A 22,294-nucleotide genomic window follows, 5' to 3' on the forward strand; every position below is an offset into this window, starting at 1 on the left:
CAAAATCTACATATCATAGTGGGCTGGCACAAACAAGATGAGCGTGCTCGAAAACTAGGATCGATCACGATTTTAAATTAAAAATTGGCTGTTTTAGATACACAATGTGCTAAGGTGCGTTTTTAGACTTGTGCAAAGTTCGGATTTCTCTCTCTGTGCGAGGGGACCATTTCGCGTCCGCCATTTTGAATCTTGTTCGATAGCCAGTAACACTGCCCTGCTCCGCAGAGCTAGGTTTAGAATGGGATGTTGAGTTGTGAAATAGGATTTGGAATGGCATGATGTGTTGTCAAATGAAATTCAGAAGAGCATGTTGAGTTGTGAAATAGGATTTGGAATGGCATGATGTGTTGTCAAATGAAATTCGGAAGAGCATGTTGAGTTGTGAAATAGGATTTGGAATGGCATGTTGTGTTGTCAAATGAAATTCGGAAGAGCATGTTGTGTTGTCAAATGAAATTCAGAAGAGCATGTTGAATTGTAAAATAGAATTCGGAATGGCATGTTGTGTTGTAAAATAGCATGTTGAATTGTAAAATAGAATTCGGAATGGCATGTTGTGTTGTGAAATAGCATGTTGAATTGTAAAATAGAATTCGGAATGGCATGTTGTGTTGTGAAATAAAATTCAGAACAGCATGTTGAATTGTAAAATAGAATTCGGAATGGCATGTTGTGTTGTGAAATAGCATGTTGAATTGTAAAATAGAATTCGGAATGGCATGTTGTGTTGTAAAATCAAAGTAGTAATTTTGGCATGGATTGGACACCATACACAGGCGCTCGACGCATTGCTTGGATAATAATCATAGAAGTCTGTGCAGCAAGCGATCAGATTACACTGACACTGTGCCACAGCTTGTTCGCGCAGCCGATAGTCACTCGGTTACGCTATCCAACATTTACAGTATCACAGCATGTTCACTGGGCCAGAGCACAGCAGCTATAATCACTCGGTTAAGCTAGCCGACATGTATAGTAATATCGTGTACGGTGATTCTTTGTTGAATCAATTAATATAGACATTCTACACATTAAATATGGTTATTATCCCAGACATGTGCCGAGCGCCTGTGTTTGAAAGTACGAGCTTGGATCCACCGGGTACTGGACATGTTAGAGAACCTGAAATCTTATGCTTGCCATGTCAGAGGACGTAGGACTTCAGGACAAGAATTATCGACCGCTGTACATTGTAAAATTTTGGCAAAGATGTTGCCATTGTTCACAAATTTAAAAATATTTAGGCAGCATCGTCATTTGAAGTGGGTCAAACGTTTGTCATAATGCATTGCAGGCAAAGCGTTGCAAGAATAATTGACTCTCTCCATGTGTCCATAGTTCAGAAAGTCGGTGCAAAACCTATTTAGAATGGTGTACTCTCTTGTAGAGTTTGTAAGTTTTCGAGTTTATTTGGTATCACCATATAGACAGTAGAGACTACAGTCTATGGTATCACTGACGAAACATCGGTTAGGAATGGAGCCGTATTGGATACATCAGAATGACAAATGGACATAGAGAAAGTAAGAAGGAGATACATATTGAAAGATTTCAAGAAAACTCTCGCACCAGAAGATAACGGAGATCAGATCATTCTGGTAAACTGTTCTCAAATACAATTATTGATAATTACCTTACTCAAAGACAGGTCTTCTTATTTAGTCTAATAACGACCTAGAAAAGCAAACAGTCCATATCTCAGTACATCGAGTTTTGATGATGAAGATGGAGCTGCACGTAACACAGAATATTTTGTTCAAATAACTTTTTTTGGCAAATTTTCATTCAGTTTTAAGTGATATCCCTTACCGAAAGATTAAATATGGTTGGGTTCACCGTTTAGCTTGCCGAGCAGTCGTAAGTTTGGTTAGAAAGAAGTGCTAGGCCTACTTTATGCAAATCACCGGATTTCCTGGCTTCTCTATTCTTCCAATTTCACGATTTCCAAAGAATTTAACTCCACTCTGGCTGTATTAAATTTTCTGAAATTTTAATATTATGATCTTTACATACGATGTAACAAAATGACTGATTTGTTTGGCTATAAAGTCATTACATTTGAATAATACGCATATGAATATGCTTAAGATGATTAAAATCACTTTTTGAGTGTCAGCCTTTCACCTCCTTCAGTTTTACATTGAGGATAGATAATGCAAAATAAAATAGTCGGTGTTTTTCTACATCTACACTTAATTGAAATTTATGTCAAATTAAAAACAATAGTATCAAGTTTTTGATTTAAATTTATTTTACATTAAATACAAAAATTGTTTGTACCCCAAATATATATCCTCTTCATCCCTCGAGTAAACTATTGCCACCATACTAAACTTTAGATTCTCTGCTTTTTGAAAATATATAGTATGAGGAGGTTTCCTCGCCATCCTTTGAAAAAAACTGCCGCAAACTTGTAGTTCCTCCTCAAATGGCCATTACAGAAGTTAAGTCATGCGGGAACGGAAGGTGAACGGAGAGCATGGTCAGCACTTTCTGCGCTCTCTTATCATATTCTGATGATGTCGTACGTTCTCTCGTCGTTTGGCAGCCGTTTGGCTACTTTTCACAGTATTGTTAATTTCTTCCTTAGGATTGGAAACTGATAACGTTCCTTACACGTGTCAAATCGTTCTGTCTGTTCTGCAACGAAGCATTAATCTAACCTTTTGGGCGAGCTAGAAGCGAGTTCACATATTTCTGATAGACAAAAAGGTAGTTCATATTTTGATTAACAATTGCCTGCAATGGCATGTTATAGCACGCAAAAAAAAACAAAAACAAATAGAACGGTTTACGGTTTACCGAAATCATTTGCTACCGCTGTCAAAGAAATCGTCAAGATACGTAGGCCAATATATAAAGATAAAAATGCACATAAGCTTACATTCGTAAACAACCTCCAAATATTTCTTATTGAAATACGGACACGGGTCACCACCGAAGTTGCTGTTCTTAGCGGTCACTGTACAGGAATTTTTGCCCTCACATCGTCTACTGACATAGCTAAAGCTCGATCTGGCCTTGCAGCCTGTGCGGGTAAAAAGAGCTGAACAGATGCTCTTCTTTTGTCGACCGTACATAGCATCCAATATGTGAAGAGTACCACCGCGCGTACAAGACAAAGTCATGCTTTTGCCCTCGCACGCGTGCTCGACAAATACGTGACGAGAGAGAGAGAGAGAGAGAGAGAGAGAGAGTTGTAATTTCAATGACATCAATAGACCAAGATATCCTTGGATAAGCACGCTAATAAAGTTGGATAGTTATTTTCTTCAGTCATAAGATCTCTGGAGGGAATGGTTGACGTTGAAAATATGAAAGTTGGCTGTGACAGTATCTGCACGTCTGTACATCACAAAAGCACATAGAATTTCTGATAACATGCATGCTGGGACGCCTGCAGAAATATATGTAAGAACTTGAACTGAAGAAAAACTGTGTTGCCTATTCTGCCCCATATCCCATTTTAGACCCAAACATCTGATGGTCCTTGTTGGTTGGTGCAGTGTGGAACAGAAGGCATAGAACTTTGTTATTAAACTGAATGTGATGAACGGAAGAAATAACGATACCATCTAGGTTTGCGTAATACTTGTCTTTCTAAGCGACTACGATACAAGCAGCAAAATTTATTTAAAAATCAAGTCTACAGAGACAACAGCATATTACAACACCCTCCGATACACGATAATGTAACTTCGATCTGAATGGTTGAATGCCAGGGTTGAATATTTTCGTCAGGAAACAAGAAATTTTTCGACCTGTTCTCTCACAAAAGTAAGTATGGTATAATTCTTACCTTTACTGTCTGCTGAAACTGCAAATTAAGAGAAACAAATATAAAACAAATGTAGCATCAATGACTTCAAAAAAAGCGACATCCTTCATAGAGTGACTGTTTTGTAAGTTAAAATAAGGACAGCAAGTTGGCCGCGCGCGCGTAATATAGTACTGCTCTCAACAACAACAACAGCAACAACAGCAAAACCATAAAATGTTTAGTCTAGAATTCTGGTCATATATTCTTTGTGTTTACAAGACTCGGTGTAAAATGAGTTATTAAGGTATAAAGTTTACCTGTATCAGCGGCAGACGTGTAAAGGGCTCCAATTACAACCAAGAGTATAAATATGAACATTTTGCACTGGAGAAATGAAAATGTGATTGTCAAAGACAGAAACAGATTTATGTATGTTAACTCGAACAGAGGAATGGCTACATGACGTTTATGGAGCACACAAATCAAAAGAAAACACATAAGGACAGGCGGCTCTACAGTCATATGGATCCTTAGCATGGCAAAAACTGGACAGAATATCGAAATGACAGTTGCATTCAAAATTGATAAGTTTTCTGTCTGCAGAGTCTCGATCTATGAAACCTCTCGCCCGGTTTGCTGAACAAGAAATGTAACAATGACATAATACTCACCGTTTTCGACCACATTCCGCGTCTCTGGTGTTCTGTTGTACAAATGTTTCAACGGGACAAACTGTTGTGTATGAGATGGAGAGTGTTGTGGTGACTTTATTTATAATCCAACTATGTAAACTGAGTGAGGTTATTGCTCATCAGCTCGAAAAGAATTTAAGAGTAAATCGTGCGGAAAGGTTACATGGAAAGGGTGAGGATGGTGAGACTGCAAATACAGCTTAAAGTTTCAGCCGCACGACAACTACCTCATGTGGAGTGGAGAACGATGGATCTTTAGCCGCTGTTTAATTTTCTGTTTTATTGACTTTTGTTTTGAGTCCTCCCACTCAGCTGGTTGTATTATGTTGCACCGAGAGAATACAGAAGTGTTAGCGGTAGGGAACAATTTTTATTACACAGAGCAAGGTGGCGCTAGGGGAGAAAACACCTATGGGAGTGCGTAGAGAAAATGCACCCACAGGAATGGTAACGGGGCAGCCCATTTACAGAAATTTAATCAAAAGATGTTGTCAGTGTTTTTAAACGCAAATATATGGAACGAATTTTGAGCAAAGAATTGGATGAGGAAAATAGAGAGGTGATTCATCAAATACCCTCCAACTACTATTTTCAACAGCTTCCGCTATTAATGTTTACTCTCCTCTCTCCCTACAACAAATAATCCCAAGTGACTCTCTCTCCATCAATAGAAGTTCCCTCTCCCCTGTCCAGTGACAAAAGTTGCACTCACCTCATTAACACATGAGTTTCTCCTTTTCACTAAAATGTACTATTATGTTCTTATAAATATTTTGTATTGTTGGCATCAAAATGCATATGTTCAGACTTGATCCAACGAAAAACCTCAGTTTAGCAAAGACCGTGTCGCATGTCAAACGTATGAAGTGAAACACGATGGCGTAAAGTTTAGCAGCGATAGCCACTGCACAATGACACAAAATCGTCACAAAAATAGTACATGCCACTCATCGATGATTAAGTTTTCTTGTCTGCAGATTTATCTACGACCAATGCTAAGTTTGCTTGCAGTCTGAAATTTAAGTCTCCCAACACGCAACCAAAATAACAATTTAGCCCATTTACTGACAAAACACAGTGGCTGTTTTCTCCGCTCGCGGACGGAAAACGGATGTCCTTTTCCCCACCCACTGATAGAATACAATATCTGCCCCTCCCCATGTCGTATGGAACCACTTTAGAACACCTTCTGATCAGCAGCTTTACAAGCTGTTCCTGGTGGTAGTGCAAATGAGACTGGCTCACCTTATAAGATAAGCTTTCCCTGGTGTGTATATATACATATACCAAAAGTGAGCTTAAACCCGATTGAATGTTTATGCAGTGCTTTTTTGTGGATGTAATAGTAGACTGAATTACTGTTAATAATACTGACTGAACTGAAAGCGAAATTACATCGCAGGTGAGTTTGCTATAATGCTATGTTTATCATCTTACAGTGTTTATCATTTTCTCAGGACATTAACAAACAAACGATCACATTCACATGTTTCTAAATTTATAACATCATATTAATACAGACAGAGTCGACATATCACTAAAGTACGTGTCTAATAATAATCATTTATGGAGATTGCGCCATTTAATGTAACAGGAATACTGGGGTGCAGTTGCAAGCCGATGAAAGAATTATCGGAACGATCATAATATATTGCTCATTTTAACGGAAATTGACCAATTGAAATACTGTATCAAACTGATGTCGGGTTTTTAAATAATTAACTGTCGCCAACATGGTTTCATAGATTAATAATATGTTCGTTTGCGATAAGAACGCTTCGAAAGGTTTAACAAATATAATAAATAAGTACAGGCACAGCTAGGGAACTGTATTGATATGTGAGCTCCGTCTGTAAATGTTAGTGCAATTATTCAAAATTGATGACCCGCATAGCGACGCACGCTACCCCGCCAACGGAGAGCTGCGTTTCCACAGCAAAACCTACACATGCTTCGTCGTCTGTCCTGTTCCCACCCTATTGGCTCAATCATGCTCCCACGATCCCCTGGGCTTGAGTCACCTTTCTATACCTGTGCGTTTTCTTCTTTTCATCGTTTGCTTCATTCGCTACCTGTCCGATTCCCTCAGGCTCGTATCATATCACATGTTCCCCTGGGCTGAGTCACCTGTCTTCGTCAGTTCACGTTCTCCACCTGGGCTCGTACAAACGACTGTCCCCCGGGTCCGACTCCCCTAAGCTCGTATCATGTACCATGGATCCCCTCGGCTAAAGTCACCTCTCTACGTCGTTTCATGTTTACCACCTGGGCTCGTACAGTCGCTTTTTGTCCCCAGGAGTGTGCTCCCCCAGGCTCGTATCACACCACCAATGATCCCCTGGGCTGGAGCTTCCCTGCATCGTTCTGATACCATCCCGTGCATGGTAACCACCTATCAACACACAATCTGTTACCCCTCACGTCTCCACCATTCCCTCTTTCTGGGGGTCACTTCAGTCATTCTTCCCTCGCTTGGGCATTGGATTCCATCCTGATCCCCATTCCTCGGGAATTCTGCTATTTCCCACACTTTCGGTCTCGCAGGATGGATCCAATATTGGGCAGTTGCCTGACCACAGGGGGCTCGTCCACCTTGTTTTATTTGTGTGTGTTTGTTTGTGTGTGTTTGTGTTTGTTTATTTGTTATTTTTAATAAAATAACAGCGAAAAGCTCTGTCTATATTGTCAATAGAGAGTGGTTTATTCATTTATTTATTTATTTATTTATATAGAGGAGTGACTAACCCTAGCACAAACCATAAGCCCAACCCTAACCCTAACCATAGGAAATACATACAGACAAACACACACAAACAAACACACACACAAATAAAACAAGGTGGACGAGCCCCCTGTTGCCTGACCTTCATTAGTTCCAGGTCATCACCTAACCCTCCCCCCCCCCTTTACACTCCGCTTGCCTGACTGAAGGGGGCCCTCGCCAAATTTTGTAGTGTTAGTTTTTGTACTTTATTTACTTTGTTTTATAGCATATTTTTGAGAGAAGTTTTGAAGTTTCTTGTACGTATACACAGTCACCTGTGGTCTATTCCGCTCTGCGTCTATGCGCTCCATAGACATGTGTACATATGCCTGAGAAGAAGATTCAGGCATATGTACACAGGTCTATGGAGCGCATAGACGCAGAGCGGAATAGATCACAGGTGATTGTGATCGATATGAAGTTTTCCGCAGGTTTCCTTTCATTTGCAATAAACACTGTTAGTTTTATCACAATGCAGTTGTGGCGTGTTTCACAAATAACTGTCGCCAACATGATAGATTAATAATATGTTCGTGTGCGATAAGAACGCTTCGAAAGGTTTAACAAATATAATAAATAAATACAGGCACAGCTAGGGAACTGTATTGATGTGTGAGTTCCGTATGTAAATGTTAGTGCAATTATTCAAAATTGCTATTTCTCTGTAATCAGCCGAACAAGAGTTTTAAAGCTATTGGTAACGATGTTTCACGGCATGCAGCCATACGTTCCAACAAAAAGAAAATGAAAATAACTGTTGTGGGTTCCATCTGGTTGATATTCTGAGCTAAGTATCCTTAGAAATGAGCATCAACACTTCCTCTAAGTCATGAAATGAGCATCAACACTTCAGTCATGCTGGAAGTTGACGGGTATCACATATCACAAGTAGCTCATTTGCATATTAAATGACTATCTGTAATTCTTTCATTAATACAAAATGAATATCCTACTTATATTTCGTAATGTTGGACATTTGATACGTGTATAACATTTAATAAGTTGTTCATTTGCAATTTAAATATGGCTCACTGTATGTGTAAAGAATACTGATCAATGACCTGCGTCTACGTAAAACGTAAGTATAATTAAAGCTGCAAGCAGCTTCATTTGGCCAAAGCACTTGCAAACACTGCAAAAGGTACCAGAATAATAATCAATAACCCTCTAATGCCGGTAGGTGGAACACATTGTGAATACTTCATTTTTTGGAGATATGTTACTTAATAGTTTTCCCAAGCATACCTCTATATTTCTCCAGCAGTGTATGTACTTGAATAATTATATTTTTTACTGAAACACAAAAAAGACATAAAAAACCCGTCAGCTTGTTTTGTGATAAAGACAGTATACTGTGAAATGAGCATGCTGTACAGTATCTCTCTTTTTGTGTGATTGTACATGTACTTTCACTAAGCAGCATTCAAGAATACTTGCCCAACATTTCGTCATGCCTACATTCAAAATTTCTAAGTTAAGGCAGTAACCTTTATCCGAGTACCACCACAGGAAACTCAGGAAACAAACAAACAAACAAATAAACAAACAAACAAATAAACAAACAAAATATTGACAAACATACAAACAAACATACACATACATAATATAAAATAAACACACAGACAGACATAAATAGATAAACAAACAAACATACAATATCATAGAATGTTGAATAAATAAACATACAAGCAAATAAACAGACAAATGTATACACTCATATATATATATATATATATATATATATATATATATATATATATATATATATATATTTAAAAACTATCTACTGTTGATTGACCAATCAGAGTGCTCAATTCAGGGTGTTTTATCTACTCGTAAAGCCTTGGTCACCAAATTCCAGAAACGAATGACAGCGCCGTAGTAAAGTACTGTCCAATCAAAAGTGAACATGTCATATTCTGTAGACATCTGGTACGTTTTAATATTCAAATTTGGTAACACAGCGGAAACCAGCTGCAACACAAAATCTGCTGTGGTACAAACATAAACTAATGTGCCCTAGGGCATTTATAGGATGTTCCATTACATTGGAAGGCTATTTCACAAATAAAAGTTTTAATTCATATCCTAAACATGTTACATTGACAAAGGGGACGGTTGACGTAAACACATTGAAAACGAAAACATCTCAATTAGGGGCGATAGTTTTTAAGTCGGATAAAACCCTCGTACTCGGGCTCTTCTGGTATATAAAGTCCAACCCTATACATATATATATATTTATATATATGCTGAGGCAGAGCATTATAAATAAGCATATATATGTATATATATATATATATATATATATATATATATATATATATATATATATATATATATATATATATACATACATATATATATATATATATATATATATATATATATATATATATATATATATATATATATATATATATATATATAATATATATATATAATATAATGTATGTGCGTGTGAGTGTGAGAGGCAACAGCATGTTGGAAAAAATTGAAGTGATTGACTGAACAGCTCATGCAACATATCAACATGCGACTGCAGTACCTCTATTCCCTATAGTAGTGGTACTGCCGTCGCATGTTGATATGTTGCATGAGCTGTTCAGTCAATCATTTCAATTTTTCAATATGCTGTTGTCTCTCACACTCACACGTAATACATTATATATATATATATATATATATATATATAATATATATATATATATATATAATATATATATATATACATACAACGCTTATTTATAACGCTCTGCCTCAGCATCGAGCACTGAAATTTTCCACAAGGACATCAGTATTCTCCGATATATATATATATATATATATATATATGAGTGCATACATTTGTCTGTTTATTTGTTTGTATGTTTATTTATCCAACGTTCCATAATATTGTATGTTTGTTTGTTTATCTATTTATGTCTGTCTGTGTGTTTATTTCATATTATGTATTTGTATGCTTGTTTGTATGTTTGTCAATATTCTGTTTGTTTGTTTATTTATTTGTTTATTTGTTTAGTTGTTTCCTGAGTACCCTGTGGTACCACAATGCTGATGCACAGACTTTTTTTTAATTTCCATGACTACTGAATATTTGGATTCTACCTGTGCATCGTGTATCTTTAAAATGCGTGGTACCACACTGTACAAATATTCATCATGAATAATGAATTATTATAGTCAAATCCGCATACATAAATAACATTCATACACATTGAGTAAACTAGTATTAATATGCACTGAAAGATGAGACAAGTACCCATCCGCACCCACTCCTTCAAAGACAAACGTTCATATTCTAATCTCTGAAAATGTGGCACTGTTGACAGCAATCACGTACTGATGCGTTTTGAGATGCAAAGATGTGAAGACGCTCAAGAAATTATCACTACTTTTTACAAATAAATTTATGCCAACATTGTGGCAAAAAACCAAAAACCAAATCTACGTGGATGTTTTGAGCGAACGAACATGACTGAAAAAAATAGTCATTTAACTAAAGAGAATTTTCGACTATCACTTCTGCTGCCACAATATACAGTAATGTAATAACGGGCACCCTTTCTCACACCCTTATGAAGTTGAATACTGTGAGAAAGAAAGCCATTGCACTTTATTTTACATGATGTATTGTTATGAAGAACTTTTATCCACTTTATGAAGTCACTGCCAAAGCTAAATTTGTCAAGGACTTGAAAAAGGCAACTGACCTACACTCTCAGTTCTATCATAGACGTAGAAGAGAGACTGTTTCATACCTGCAAGGCAGCAGAAAACACAACACCTGTTCAGGTTTTTTTTTCCAAATGATTTTATTTAAGAAGCATTCTATCAGAAACAAGAATCATAATGGATGAATGTTCAGGTCTAGAACTACTTATCACAGTAAGAAATACAATTTCCTTCAATAATAGAAAATTTGATATCCATAACTAAAATAAAATACAATTATATTTCTGAAAGAAATATTTTCTGCTCAAAAAGATCAAATTAAACTATGAAAGATTCTGACAGCAAGAATAACAGCTACAAAATACAATTATCATTGGTTTCTTTTTTAACCCAATCAAGAAACTGCTTTGTACTTTTACATGTTCTAACCAATCAAGATCTACGTATCATTGAGGGCTGGCACACATTGACAAAAGGTCATAAGCCTTATCATAAACTCTTTCAGCCAAAATGAAACAAACAGTGATATTCAAAGAGTGGATTTCAGTCTAAATTACACATAAAAACCTGACATCATAACATTATATAATTTGAAAACATACTCTTGGTAAATTCTAGATTCTGAGTGCAAGTGTTTTGATTTATTCTTCAAAAAAACATCGGTTGGTACATGCTAAACAGAGCAACGCAGGAATGCACTTTTAAGTTGCTATAGGAATGTAAACAGAGTATGCCCCAAATATGGAATGTACATGCGATAAACAGCAAACTCTGACTTAGTTACTGATTAAAATGAAATGGCAATAGCTTGTTTTGTCAACTTTGCAGCTGTACCAGTAGTTCATTGAAAGCAGGTACCACATTTATAGACATCAAGGCAGCACTTTAGTGAAAAGAGGGAATGAAAAACACTAGACATTGGCACAAATGAAAACAGCCTTTAAATCTTCGTAATTGAATCACTCCACCGTTAAAATCCCATTCATTAAATTCATGGAAAATGTGATATTCAGCATTTACAGACTTTGTTTGAAGATTAACTTTTCAATGACTGTGACCCCTCACATGGAACACGTGAAAAGTATTGTTCATATTTAGATGGATAAAGTCTGATAGTTTCACCAATACAGGGCAAACATATGAAAACACATGGTCTGTGAGCTACCCTCTCTATCATATAAAATTGCAGGAATTATAGAAACATAGAGATCAGTTTTCAAGCAAATGATTGCAATCTGTTGTAATAGAATGGTACCTGGGCACAGTTCAAGGAGGGTCATGACCTTTGACATGTAATAGAGCCTGCTATTGGTGGATTTTGCCCAGTGTAGATAAGCCAAGGTGAATGAGATTTTGTGGAGGCACTCTGACTGTAGACAGGGGGACTTATAATACTACCACAGACAACAACTGTTGTGTAATTTCTTCCACTCAGTTCTAGTATCATACCGGTTGCATAACCACTAATCTAAAGGATACAAAACTGTCTGTAGATGTAGTCACAATTTAATTGTGATGAAAGGTGTTGATATTGAACGTACCGAAAGTTTTGAGGGACATAAACAAACATTAAATGTTACAGGTGCTTAAAAATCCTGCATAAGTCCCATTTTACAGGTAAAAGATGAATTTTTCATATACTGGCACAGTTACTAGATACTATCTCTATACATTAGAGAAAATGCACTTTTCAAGGAGAATTATCACGACATACAACTCTTGAAACAAAAGATTTCAGTGGAAATAAAAATGTGTGATGAAAACACTGAGATTTTCTCAAAAGCATCTTTGTATTATCTTATACCATATAAGACCAGAATTAGGCTCAATTTATAAATCAGAGCTCTGTCAAATGAATGAAATGTAACAGTAAACGCATGTTCAAGTTTATCATTTATTATCATAAATCCATTTCCTCACTTGCAAATGATCAAATCAACATTGTTTATTAAATTATCAGTTCCAACTCATACTGGAATGTGGCATTTTATCATATCTTTGTCTGCTGCAGATAACTTTGTTGAAATAATCCATACTGTTGAAACAACAAATCCTTCAATTAAAGTCAAAGAATAGTGTTCTTGTGCTCGCAGTAAAATAATATCATTTTTCTTGATTTTATTATGACAAGGAAATACCATCCCATGACGAAATACAGTTTTAAACTCCTAAAAGAATGTTACACTACAGGACTTCGAATATTTATTTACTACAATGGGCCTGGTATACCAAAAGAGTGTCAGCCGGATATAAAAAACATCCATGTGGAAACATTTACATATGCCTAGAGGTGCCGTATGCGGTCATTCCGGCTTGAGTAGCACCGCCGGTGTAGCCAGCTTGTTGGGGTAATACAGCTTGTCCTGCTCGCAATGTTTCTTCGTCAAATTCTCTTACATTTCTATCAGCCACTCTGACTCCCCACTGTGGGCCAGTAAATCCATTTTTCTTGGCCTGTAATGAAGTGAAAGAGACGACACAATGGTAAATACTTTAAGGTCTAGCACAGCATATTATTTCATTACTTTTGCATTTATATACTTATATATGTAAGTATGTGTGGGTATAATATTTTATTTAAGTACATACATCTATACATACTCACACATAAGCGCACAAATATAGACAGAATATTTTATTGTATACTCATAATCACACAACATACAGTATACAGACTTACATGTGCACAGAGTACATACTGAACATACAATTAGACAAAGCAGTTGTCTATGATATGTGATATATGAAATGTGATATTTAATGTGATAGCAAAAATAATCAACCACACTATGGATACAAAAAGGGCTAATTAATTAATAGTAATCCGACGAAAACTTGAGAAATATGACTGTTTTGAATGATCCACCTTAAAATACAAAACTTCATCTTACGAGCCAAACCTTAATTTCAAGAAACTAGGAAAAATCCAAGAGTCTAAAGTAATCTTTCATTAGTTTATGAAGAGAAATTTTGATTTAAAATTTACATTCAAATGCCCAGAAATTTTCCAGATATAAGCTTATTACCACGACCCTTCGGATCAAAAGTATGGTTCCGGATTGTGCAGTCGGAAACGGGATAATGGTTATTGGGAATGGGAACTGCTATGGCTGACATCTGGCTATCTGATTGCTTTGTACCCTCTGGGTATTTTCTACACACTTAGAAAGGCAGATTTCTGTATTTGTAAACTCTCTTTGCATAATACAAACACATGTAATATGATAGACCAAACGTAGTACCCAGATATTATTATGTTTTGGGTCACACTAAATCCAGAATATACACAAATTTGCTTGATCACTACATTCCTGAACCATTCTGCCCAACAGTTTTCAATTCACAAACAAAACATAGGACAACATGCACGAATGTATAGATACAGTGTATTTGCTAATGTTTAGAAGTCCTAACACAATATGTCCCTTTGATACCAATTAATGCATTGGCACCTTTTAAGGAACTCTGGTAACAATTACGACCCAGGGGAACTCTGGTAAAATTTACCTGGTAAGCACCTCCCACTGTTTCAGTGTTTCCCTGGTAAACACTGAAACAATTTTAGCACCCGCATATGGCTATAAAAAGAACAGCTCTTTTCAACAATCATACACTTCACCTCACATCAGTGAACAGACGCTACATGAACAAAGGACATATTAAACACATGTTGAAAAGTCTACTTCCCAATTTTAAAATCCAACACAATGATTCTATAGTTTCTCTGAATTGTATTTTAAAGAGGTCGTGAGAAAAACATCACATATTCTTGGAAAAAAAATGTCACTTGAAGAATACATGTATAGCAGGTATTGTTCATCTGCCAGATGATTGGCTGTATGAAGATTAATTGTGATGAAAGGCGACATCAAAATTGATTCTTAGAATTTTCATAATTGCTTTCAATCAGTCAGTCTTTTGTCTATGTTAAACATTACGCCGATTGGAATATATAAAATCTTACCATTGATGCTAAAGCCCAAAGGCAATCCAAAACCTGCGAAAAAAGGTAAAATTGAGAGTAATTATTATTTTAATATCTTTCAAGAAATGATTGTGAGATTTTTGTGTGCAAGAAAGCCATGCTTTGTGTCTAGTAAAAGTTAATGAATAATCTGCCGTGGGATATAACAGCTTGTACGATTCACAATTAATTTTCTTTCCTCAGCCATGCACTCAACATGATGGATTTTGTTCTCAAAGACGTGTCAGGTTAGCAGTAACTTGTTACACTGTACTTCATGAGACACTGTATTTACTCTGTGCAACACAACATTAAATCAGCTGCCTACAATAGATTGCACATTTCTCATGGGATGGGTCGCTTTATGAGCATTAATGTTTGCCTGTCGGCGACATATAATTTTTGAAGAAAAAGCATATGCCTTCACTTCTGATAACTGTAATATTCACATCAATGATCATATCATATACCCTCCGAATCAATAAGTGTCAGCATTGAGCTGGCAGATTTAATCGTGTGAAAGCCTTCTTGAAAATGTTCTATAATATTAAGAATATTTGACCCTGTTGTAAAAATGTTTGGAAAGCCTGTTTAAATTTGATAAATAATTATGTTTAGCATCTTGGAAACAAAAGGTCAGATCAGAAGCCTGTCTTTTATTGGAATTGCCTTCTGTATAAGTATTCTCTTAGTATGTACTGGCAATGTGAGGTTGTGGACATTTGTAAATATTTCTGAGACTGATAACATATTGCTTAAAGGCGGAGCCTCCCTTTAAAAGGACACGAAGCTATGGCGGCGTTCACTGTGTAAGTGGACATCAAACAGGCAACACGCGAGCACATGCTCCAGAAAATGCAACTTTTAGTTTTCCCCGGCAGCAAAAAACGCAGAAGAGACTGCCAAGCGGTCAGCGTGAAGCTGCTGCCGATCAAACTCTGTGGTTATATTCAAATTCTAACGCGAATGGAAGACATTTTTTTAGGAAATTCTAGCGTTGGTGGTGGGGAATCAATGAACGTTGGCGATTTGAACCGATTGTCAATCAAACATAAACTTTGTTTGCAGGATTAGCAAAAGGTGACAAAAGGTTGAGGTCAGTATGTGTAATTAATGTTACAGAAATCAAACATCGTACTGGCCAAGTGTTTGACTGGGAGGAGAACTCCACTAATGCGAGAACCTGGGATTGAAAATTGCAGCTTTAAGGTAGTATACACCCCGATAGTAAAAGACTTAAAACTTTTGCTAAAACTTTCCTCAAGGAATCTTTCAATCATTATCTTTCAAAATCAAAAATGAAAAAAATGAACCCTCAAAAGTGATTGATCAGAAAAGAATTGAAAAAGTTTGAGAGTCCAAATATTTGTCCCTGAGGCGCATTCTACCTTAAATATCATAACAGGTTTGTTCTGTTGTGGGATTGTATTTCTTGTGGTTAAGTGAGTGCAGAAGTTCATTAGTGATACAATGCTAAACACAATCACGGTATAGGATTACGTATCCCTGCTGTTCTATTAAATGCACTACAATTTACTGTCACCTGTTTTAATTTTGCCACAGTTACCATGGAAAGAGAAAATCTAACCAATCACCGATTTAAGGCGGGTGGCCGCTTTTTAAAAACAGCGCCCTCGCATGGACATTTTGAATACCAAGGAACGCCCTTTGACCATATATGGGCATATTTAGATTACAGGTGACTGTATACCTTTAAATGCACTGAATTTGGCAATGACTGTCACTGAGATACAATTTCAAATCACCATGGAGATTGATCAGTTAAGTGTATCATGTTCACTACCAATAACACATGTTGCCTGATGTTAACTAAATAAACTACACAAAACTTTTGTTAGTATTGTGGTGAGGCTGACCATAATGTTTAATTTAATTTGTGCATTATGAGTTTTTAGATATCCTTATCAGAATCATGCTGTCAAGTAATTGTAGCTCTCAAATTACACCAATGAAAACATGTGTTTCTTAAGGTTGCACCCATAGATAAGGAAACAGTGGGAAATTAAATACTAGATACATGTAGAACAGCGGGGTTTCCATGAGTCTAAATATTCCATTCACTGAAGGTATACACTGTGTAGCTCTTTTAGGAGCTGTTTCCAAGTAATATTCATAATTATCTACAACTTAATGAGAAAATGGTTCTAGAAATTCAACAGGGATCTTTTGTGATATTTATAGATGACAATCCTATCCTTGCAGGATGAGGTTACTCTGCATGCCTAGAGCTTGTATGTAATGTTTTTGTACAGTGGGAACGGACGACTTGCTGGCTGATTGTTTGTGCTTAATGATAGAATTTTGACTGCTCATGGCGACAATGCATGCAAAACAAAGCCCTTAATTCATTTACATTTCAACTTGCTTGATTTCAATGCCACCCACAAACAAATACTGCTCAGTTATTTTAATTTACATGCGAGTAATTGTGCTGATGCTGTATGCAGAATTGTAAATGTCTATGATAATTGGAAATCCAATCAAATTATTGTTAAATTTTAAAATGAAAGTCAACCATGTCCCAGCCTGAAATATCTGTCGTACGAGGGCACTGACACAATTACCCTGGACAAAGATGCACCACCTTGCCTCAAGAAATGACTGGCTCTACACCCTTAGCAAAACACACATCTACATGAAGGTTTTTCAGGCCTCTTTGAGTGTCATAACATGTAATTTGGGCGGAGGGGTTAAGCAGGGGGGTTTTATTAAGGTCTTTGCAGCTTCTATGTTCAGTAACTTAATTGCTATTTACAGTGCAATACGATGACAATGAAGCTTGATCAGTCATTCTGGATGAGTAGTTTGTGCAGGGCACTGCAGACTGCACGACCCTTGGTGGTTTGTGCTGGTCAGTGTCTATGAGACTCAATCAACAGTTAGACAAACACCTTCTTGAAGTGACTTTTAATGTCTTCCAAGGCATTATGAACAAACATTAATTACAAAGTCTAATGGAAATTTGACATACTGCATTAGTCATGAACGTGTGTGTTGAAAGAGCCTACCACAGTGCAATGACACGCTTGGGAGCAAATGAAATGCAATGGGCCTGGCTGATAACCAGCATTTCTTTTGCTCCCGTACTATGACCTGTTTAACATCAACTATGAGTCTTTAGGGGTATTGGATCTTGGGGAGGGGGGGGAGACTCTTGACATGCAAATATTCTTTTAATATTCAAAAATTTGGGAATTTTATAGTATGTGAGCAAGCACTTTTTCCCGGTCAATATGATCTGTGAAAGCAAACTTGCAGTGTAGTACAGTAGGACGAAAAAGAAAAAGACTTAAACACATCACAATTGTGGTCATTAATTTTCACATTCTTTACAGACTCAGCTTGAAACCACAGAACAACAATGTCTGATTGTTCATTGTGACACACTGACACTGAACAATGTCGAGTTATAAATAGACGCTGAACAGTTTTTAAGTATAGCACAATAGAATTGTCAACTTACGGACACCATGTTTTGTTTTTCATAAAGATCTACAGTTTGGAATAAAGACATAGACGGAACTCCATACGCTGTGGCCGCCTGCAAAAGCTGTTGATATTTTCCATCTGAAAGAGAAACATATGACATGAGCATTTTATTGGTGCAAACATTTTAGTGTATTGTAATCAGTGTATAAAAGTATTTTGTTGCCGACTATCCTCAGGTGGAGCAGATCTGAAGCATAAAGTCTAGTGTTGCATCGACTAGTTTTACAAATTGTTAGCTACAATAAAAATCTGCACGTCAGATCTTGATAAGGATGCAGTAAATTTCCCATACAATTTACCAGGAAGAAAAAAACACCAAGACATTCATAATATTCTAAAACCTGTATTGTGTTCATACGGTCACTTCACATGAATAAATATGAAAATGAAAAAGAATTTCAATTGTAATACATAAAGATCAAATTTTTAAATTACAACTTAGTTTTTAGGTTTAAAGCACACTCATTGACTGCATGCATGAAGATTATCATCAAAACCGTACTCTGACGGAAGAGTTCCTAATCATGCCATTTTTGTCTTCCCATAATTCACTGTGAGTCAGCGTATTTTAATGAATAAATTTTCTAATGAGCAAAAACATTTCATGAAATTTATTTTAAAAATTGCTGCTGATTGAAACCTTTTGGAACATTAAACAGTGCAGATATGAGTTGCCTATTAAATCTAAGAACAGGTTTGGTGGCTACAGTGCGTTCATGCTCTCTCTTTTAAATTACCTGTTTGAAAGCCATTTTACTTTCATTGACCTTTTTCACACTTCCTGGCTGTAAAATGTTCGCCAGACTGAAACAGACAAAAAAGAGGAACACTGTTAATGTTGTGGTGAAACATATAATTTGAATGAAACTTCTTGAATCTTTTGTGGAGTTTACAATAACATACAAACCACGAAGTCAAAAAGCCAGAGGTGCCAACAGAATGATGTATGTACAGTGTAGCAATGGAATAGATCTATCCTACATGCATGCACGATGCTAGTAAAATATGTTGAGTGTATGTGTTCAGCTTTCATTATGTGATCTAGTCGTTGCTTGTTAATATCCATAAAAGGACAGTCACTGCACTGGCCATGCAGTGCACATCATGTCACTCACGACTAGACCAAGCTACTAAATGAAACATTTCATTCTCAATTATATGACACACATTTATTTTGAAGAATTCCAATTAAGGTAGTAATGCGCCTTAAAAGTCAAAAACTTAAACTTTTGCACAAATTTTTCTCAAGGAATATTTCAACAATTCTCTTTCAACATCAAGAAAAATACCGTCAATGACGCTGTACCTTCTCTAATGTGTGGCCAGGTCAGGTAATTGGTTGTTGGCATGGAGTTGTTGGTAAATAGTTGATGATGTAGGGGCATGAGGTGGGATATGGACCCAAAGAACCCAAAGATGATTAAATACATCAATCAAAAAATTCTAAGCTACAGTATAAACTGCCTAAAGATAGTTCAATGTGGAAAAAGTTAAACAATTCAGAAATAAGAATTAACAGTCCAAAATAGTAATGACGCACTTCCTTACTGACCTGAGTGCATGTGAAATACACAACCTGGCATCTGTAAATTAAATGTATACCAAGTGATCATTTCCAGTCACTTTTAACTGTTTTTAATGGATTTTCCAAAGAGTCCTGTGGAAATGATGAAAACGCTTATCTGGTCTTGTGTTTGTATAACCTCATGGCTGATAATTGTCATAGTATTGAAAAAAATTGAAAGTGAAGAAATTACTGTTTTTAATAGGCATATTTTCCTTGAAATACATGACCGTGTAAAGAATATATGCTAAAAGTGTTTAAGAGTAAATTTCTTTTCAAAAATAATTTAATTTGTGACCAAAGGATTTTTATTCTTTGAGTTTACAAATTCAAACATTGCAATTTGTTCAATCATCTTGTGCAGTGCAAAATTTATAAAATGACTGAAAAACAAAATAAATTGGCAGAATTACAGTCTTTGTGATGTAAAATTATGGGTTGACATCACGATAACTGTTAATCTGTTTGAAGTACTAATATACTATAATTTAAAAAAGAAAAATTCATGCAGAAACGGTAAAATATATTGTCAGCAATGTAGTGTTAATTTTGACTTTACATCAAAATATGCCTTTGCTGGATACCAAATATATAGGGCGAAATAATCAGCCATGTTCAGCAAAATCCACACGACAGCATTGATCCTTTTCTAATTTGATTTGATTTGCTTATGTTATCCTTGTATGACAGTCAGTACAATATGGAACTTGAACACAACACAGTGAATAAGTATGCTGTAAATGAAATGGTGTGGCTGCATCCACATGCAGCAATAGGAGTGCCTTTGTCTCTCACCCCTCATTTCCAACCTGTCCCATCCCTGAAAAAATAGTTTGGTCTTATATTTATAATGTTAATAATTTCTGTATTTGTTAAAATGTGCGCATCTCAAAAACTTTTGATCATAAACATTTTCATTGTTTTTTATAGCTGACCAATCAGTTAACCTGTTTATTTTGAATATTTGCGCATTTTTCCTCAGTATTTGACATTTTCTGAATACCTTCTTGTCATTTTCTGAAAGTTTAAATGCTCCATTGTGTGGTCAAGCTTTCCACAAGCATCAAATGTGGTACTAAATGTGGTACTTCATATAGGAAGGTCTGCCTCTAGAGGGCGGGCATCATGAACACTCCTGTGTTTGTTGGTTAATTCCTCCACGTAAACTTCTGATTGTACTGTAAACATTGAACATGGCCGACGTCCGATTTTCCTGTCTAAAACTTTCACTCATTTTCGTTCATATGACTCTGAAACTCCAGGAAACGATTGGGAAGAAAGGGTTATCTTGAAATATTGAGGTACTCGCCGATATTTTGCAAAATTAAATGAGAAAAAATGCAAGGAAAATGCCGACAGGCTTACACAATGACAGTTTTCAGACTCGGAGGCATATGATCATCTCTGCAGATTATGCAACAGGCCCAGATCACGTGAGCCATGAGGGGATATCTACGCAACTCAGTACCAAACACTAGCGCTCACAGAGTGAGCAAGCATAAAGTGAGTACCCCTAACGTCAGCTCAGTAGTCTGTAATAGATTGTAGTCAACTAAGAAACCTTGGAGAAAGGCTTAACACTGTGGCTATGCCGCTAAGTCCCTTTTGATTTTTGTCATAGCTCAAAATCGTTCTCCCACACCTCAACCTAAGCCATGAACACCCCCACCAGTTTATGATATGACCCATCACAATGGCATGACGTCAACGGATCTTGACAGACGGAAGTCTTGACAGACGGAAGTTCTTGACAGCAGCATATTGGTTTTCAACTCTAATACCTTCTCTGTCTATAAATAGACACGAGAAGGTAATAAAAATTGGGGTCACTTTGTAAATTTTGGTACTACAGAAACAAATTACCCAAGATTTACTGACATTTGAAATTCAAAATGGCCGCCATCCCTGTGTTAACTGTATGGAGAAAAATAAAATTTTCGATTTTGAAAATCTAAGAAGGTAAAGTTTTCTTACACCAAGAGCTTTAAAATGAACCCCAACAAGTGATAGATCAGGGGAAATTGTAAAGGCTTGAGAGTCCGAATATCTGTCCCGAGGCTAAAGGTTGAATAATTTCTGCTCTTCCCTTTTCCTTTTTCAAAAGCCTGCCACAGCGCCAACACAACATACTAAAGGAAAGGGGAAGTGTCATATAAAGTTTCCTGAACAAATGTCACAATATCATAAGTGAGGATATTCTTAGCAGACTCTCATGAAATAGGAGGCTGGTGTGACAGACAGGAAGCTCTTATCAAGGCGTTGTCACAGAGTACATCTGGCCATCTTTGGCAAGAGGAAGATTATGAACTGGAGTGGCACCAACTTCCTGCTAGCGGGTTCTATAAATCATGCATGAACACAC

The 22,294-nt window shown here is 36.4% G+C and overlaps 1 protein-coding gene and 2 long non-coding RNA genes across 6 annotated transcripts in view; all 3 read right to left on the reverse strand.

Moving 5' to 3' along the window:
* Positions 1 to 1,619: 1,619 nt before the first annotated feature.
* LOC139138408 (uncharacterized) overlaps positions 1,620 to 22,294 on the reverse strand; it is a 251,467-nt gene continuing 230,792 nt past the window's right edge. The window contains exon 5 of the long non-coding RNA XR_011553604.1: positions 1,620 to 1,677. This is a non-coding gene — a long non-coding RNA (uncharacterized lncRNA). The remainder of the gene's footprint in view (positions 1,678 to 22,294) is intronic.
* Positions 3,694 to 4,553, reverse strand: LOC139137882 (uncharacterized). Its single transcript, XR_011553474.1, has 3 exons — positions 4,435 to 4,553; positions 4,081 to 4,147; positions 3,694 to 3,820 (listed from the first exon to the last, which is right to left on the reverse strand). It is a non-coding gene; the product is annotated as an uncharacterized lncRNA (long non-coding RNA).
* LOC139138403 (calponin-1-like) overlaps positions 12,775 to 22,294 on the reverse strand; it is a 41,568-nt gene continuing 32,048 nt past the window's right edge. For all 4 annotated transcript variants that reach the window (XM_070706773.1, XM_070706771.1, XM_070706770.1 and 1 more), the window contains exons 3-6: positions 19,106 to 19,172; positions 18,343 to 18,446; positions 14,859 to 14,891; positions 12,775 to 13,348 (exon numbers count right to left, since the gene is read on the reverse strand). In XM_070706773.1, the coding sequence (XP_070562874.1) occupies positions 18,372 to 18,446; positions 19,106 to 19,172 (142 nt within the window). In that variant the 3' untranslated portion in view covers positions 12,775 to 13,348; positions 14,859 to 14,891; positions 18,343 to 18,371. The remainder of the gene's footprint in view (positions 13,349 to 14,858; positions 14,892 to 18,342; positions 18,447 to 19,105; positions 19,173 to 22,294) is intronic.

The sequence above is a fragment of the Ptychodera flava genome, chromosome 8 (genome assembly GCF_041260155.1).
Source record: "Ptychodera flava strain L36383 chromosome 8, AS_Pfla_20210202, whole genome shotgun sequence".
Lineage (NCBI taxonomy): Eukaryota > Metazoa > Hemichordata > Enteropneusta > Ptychoderidae > Ptychodera > Ptychodera flava.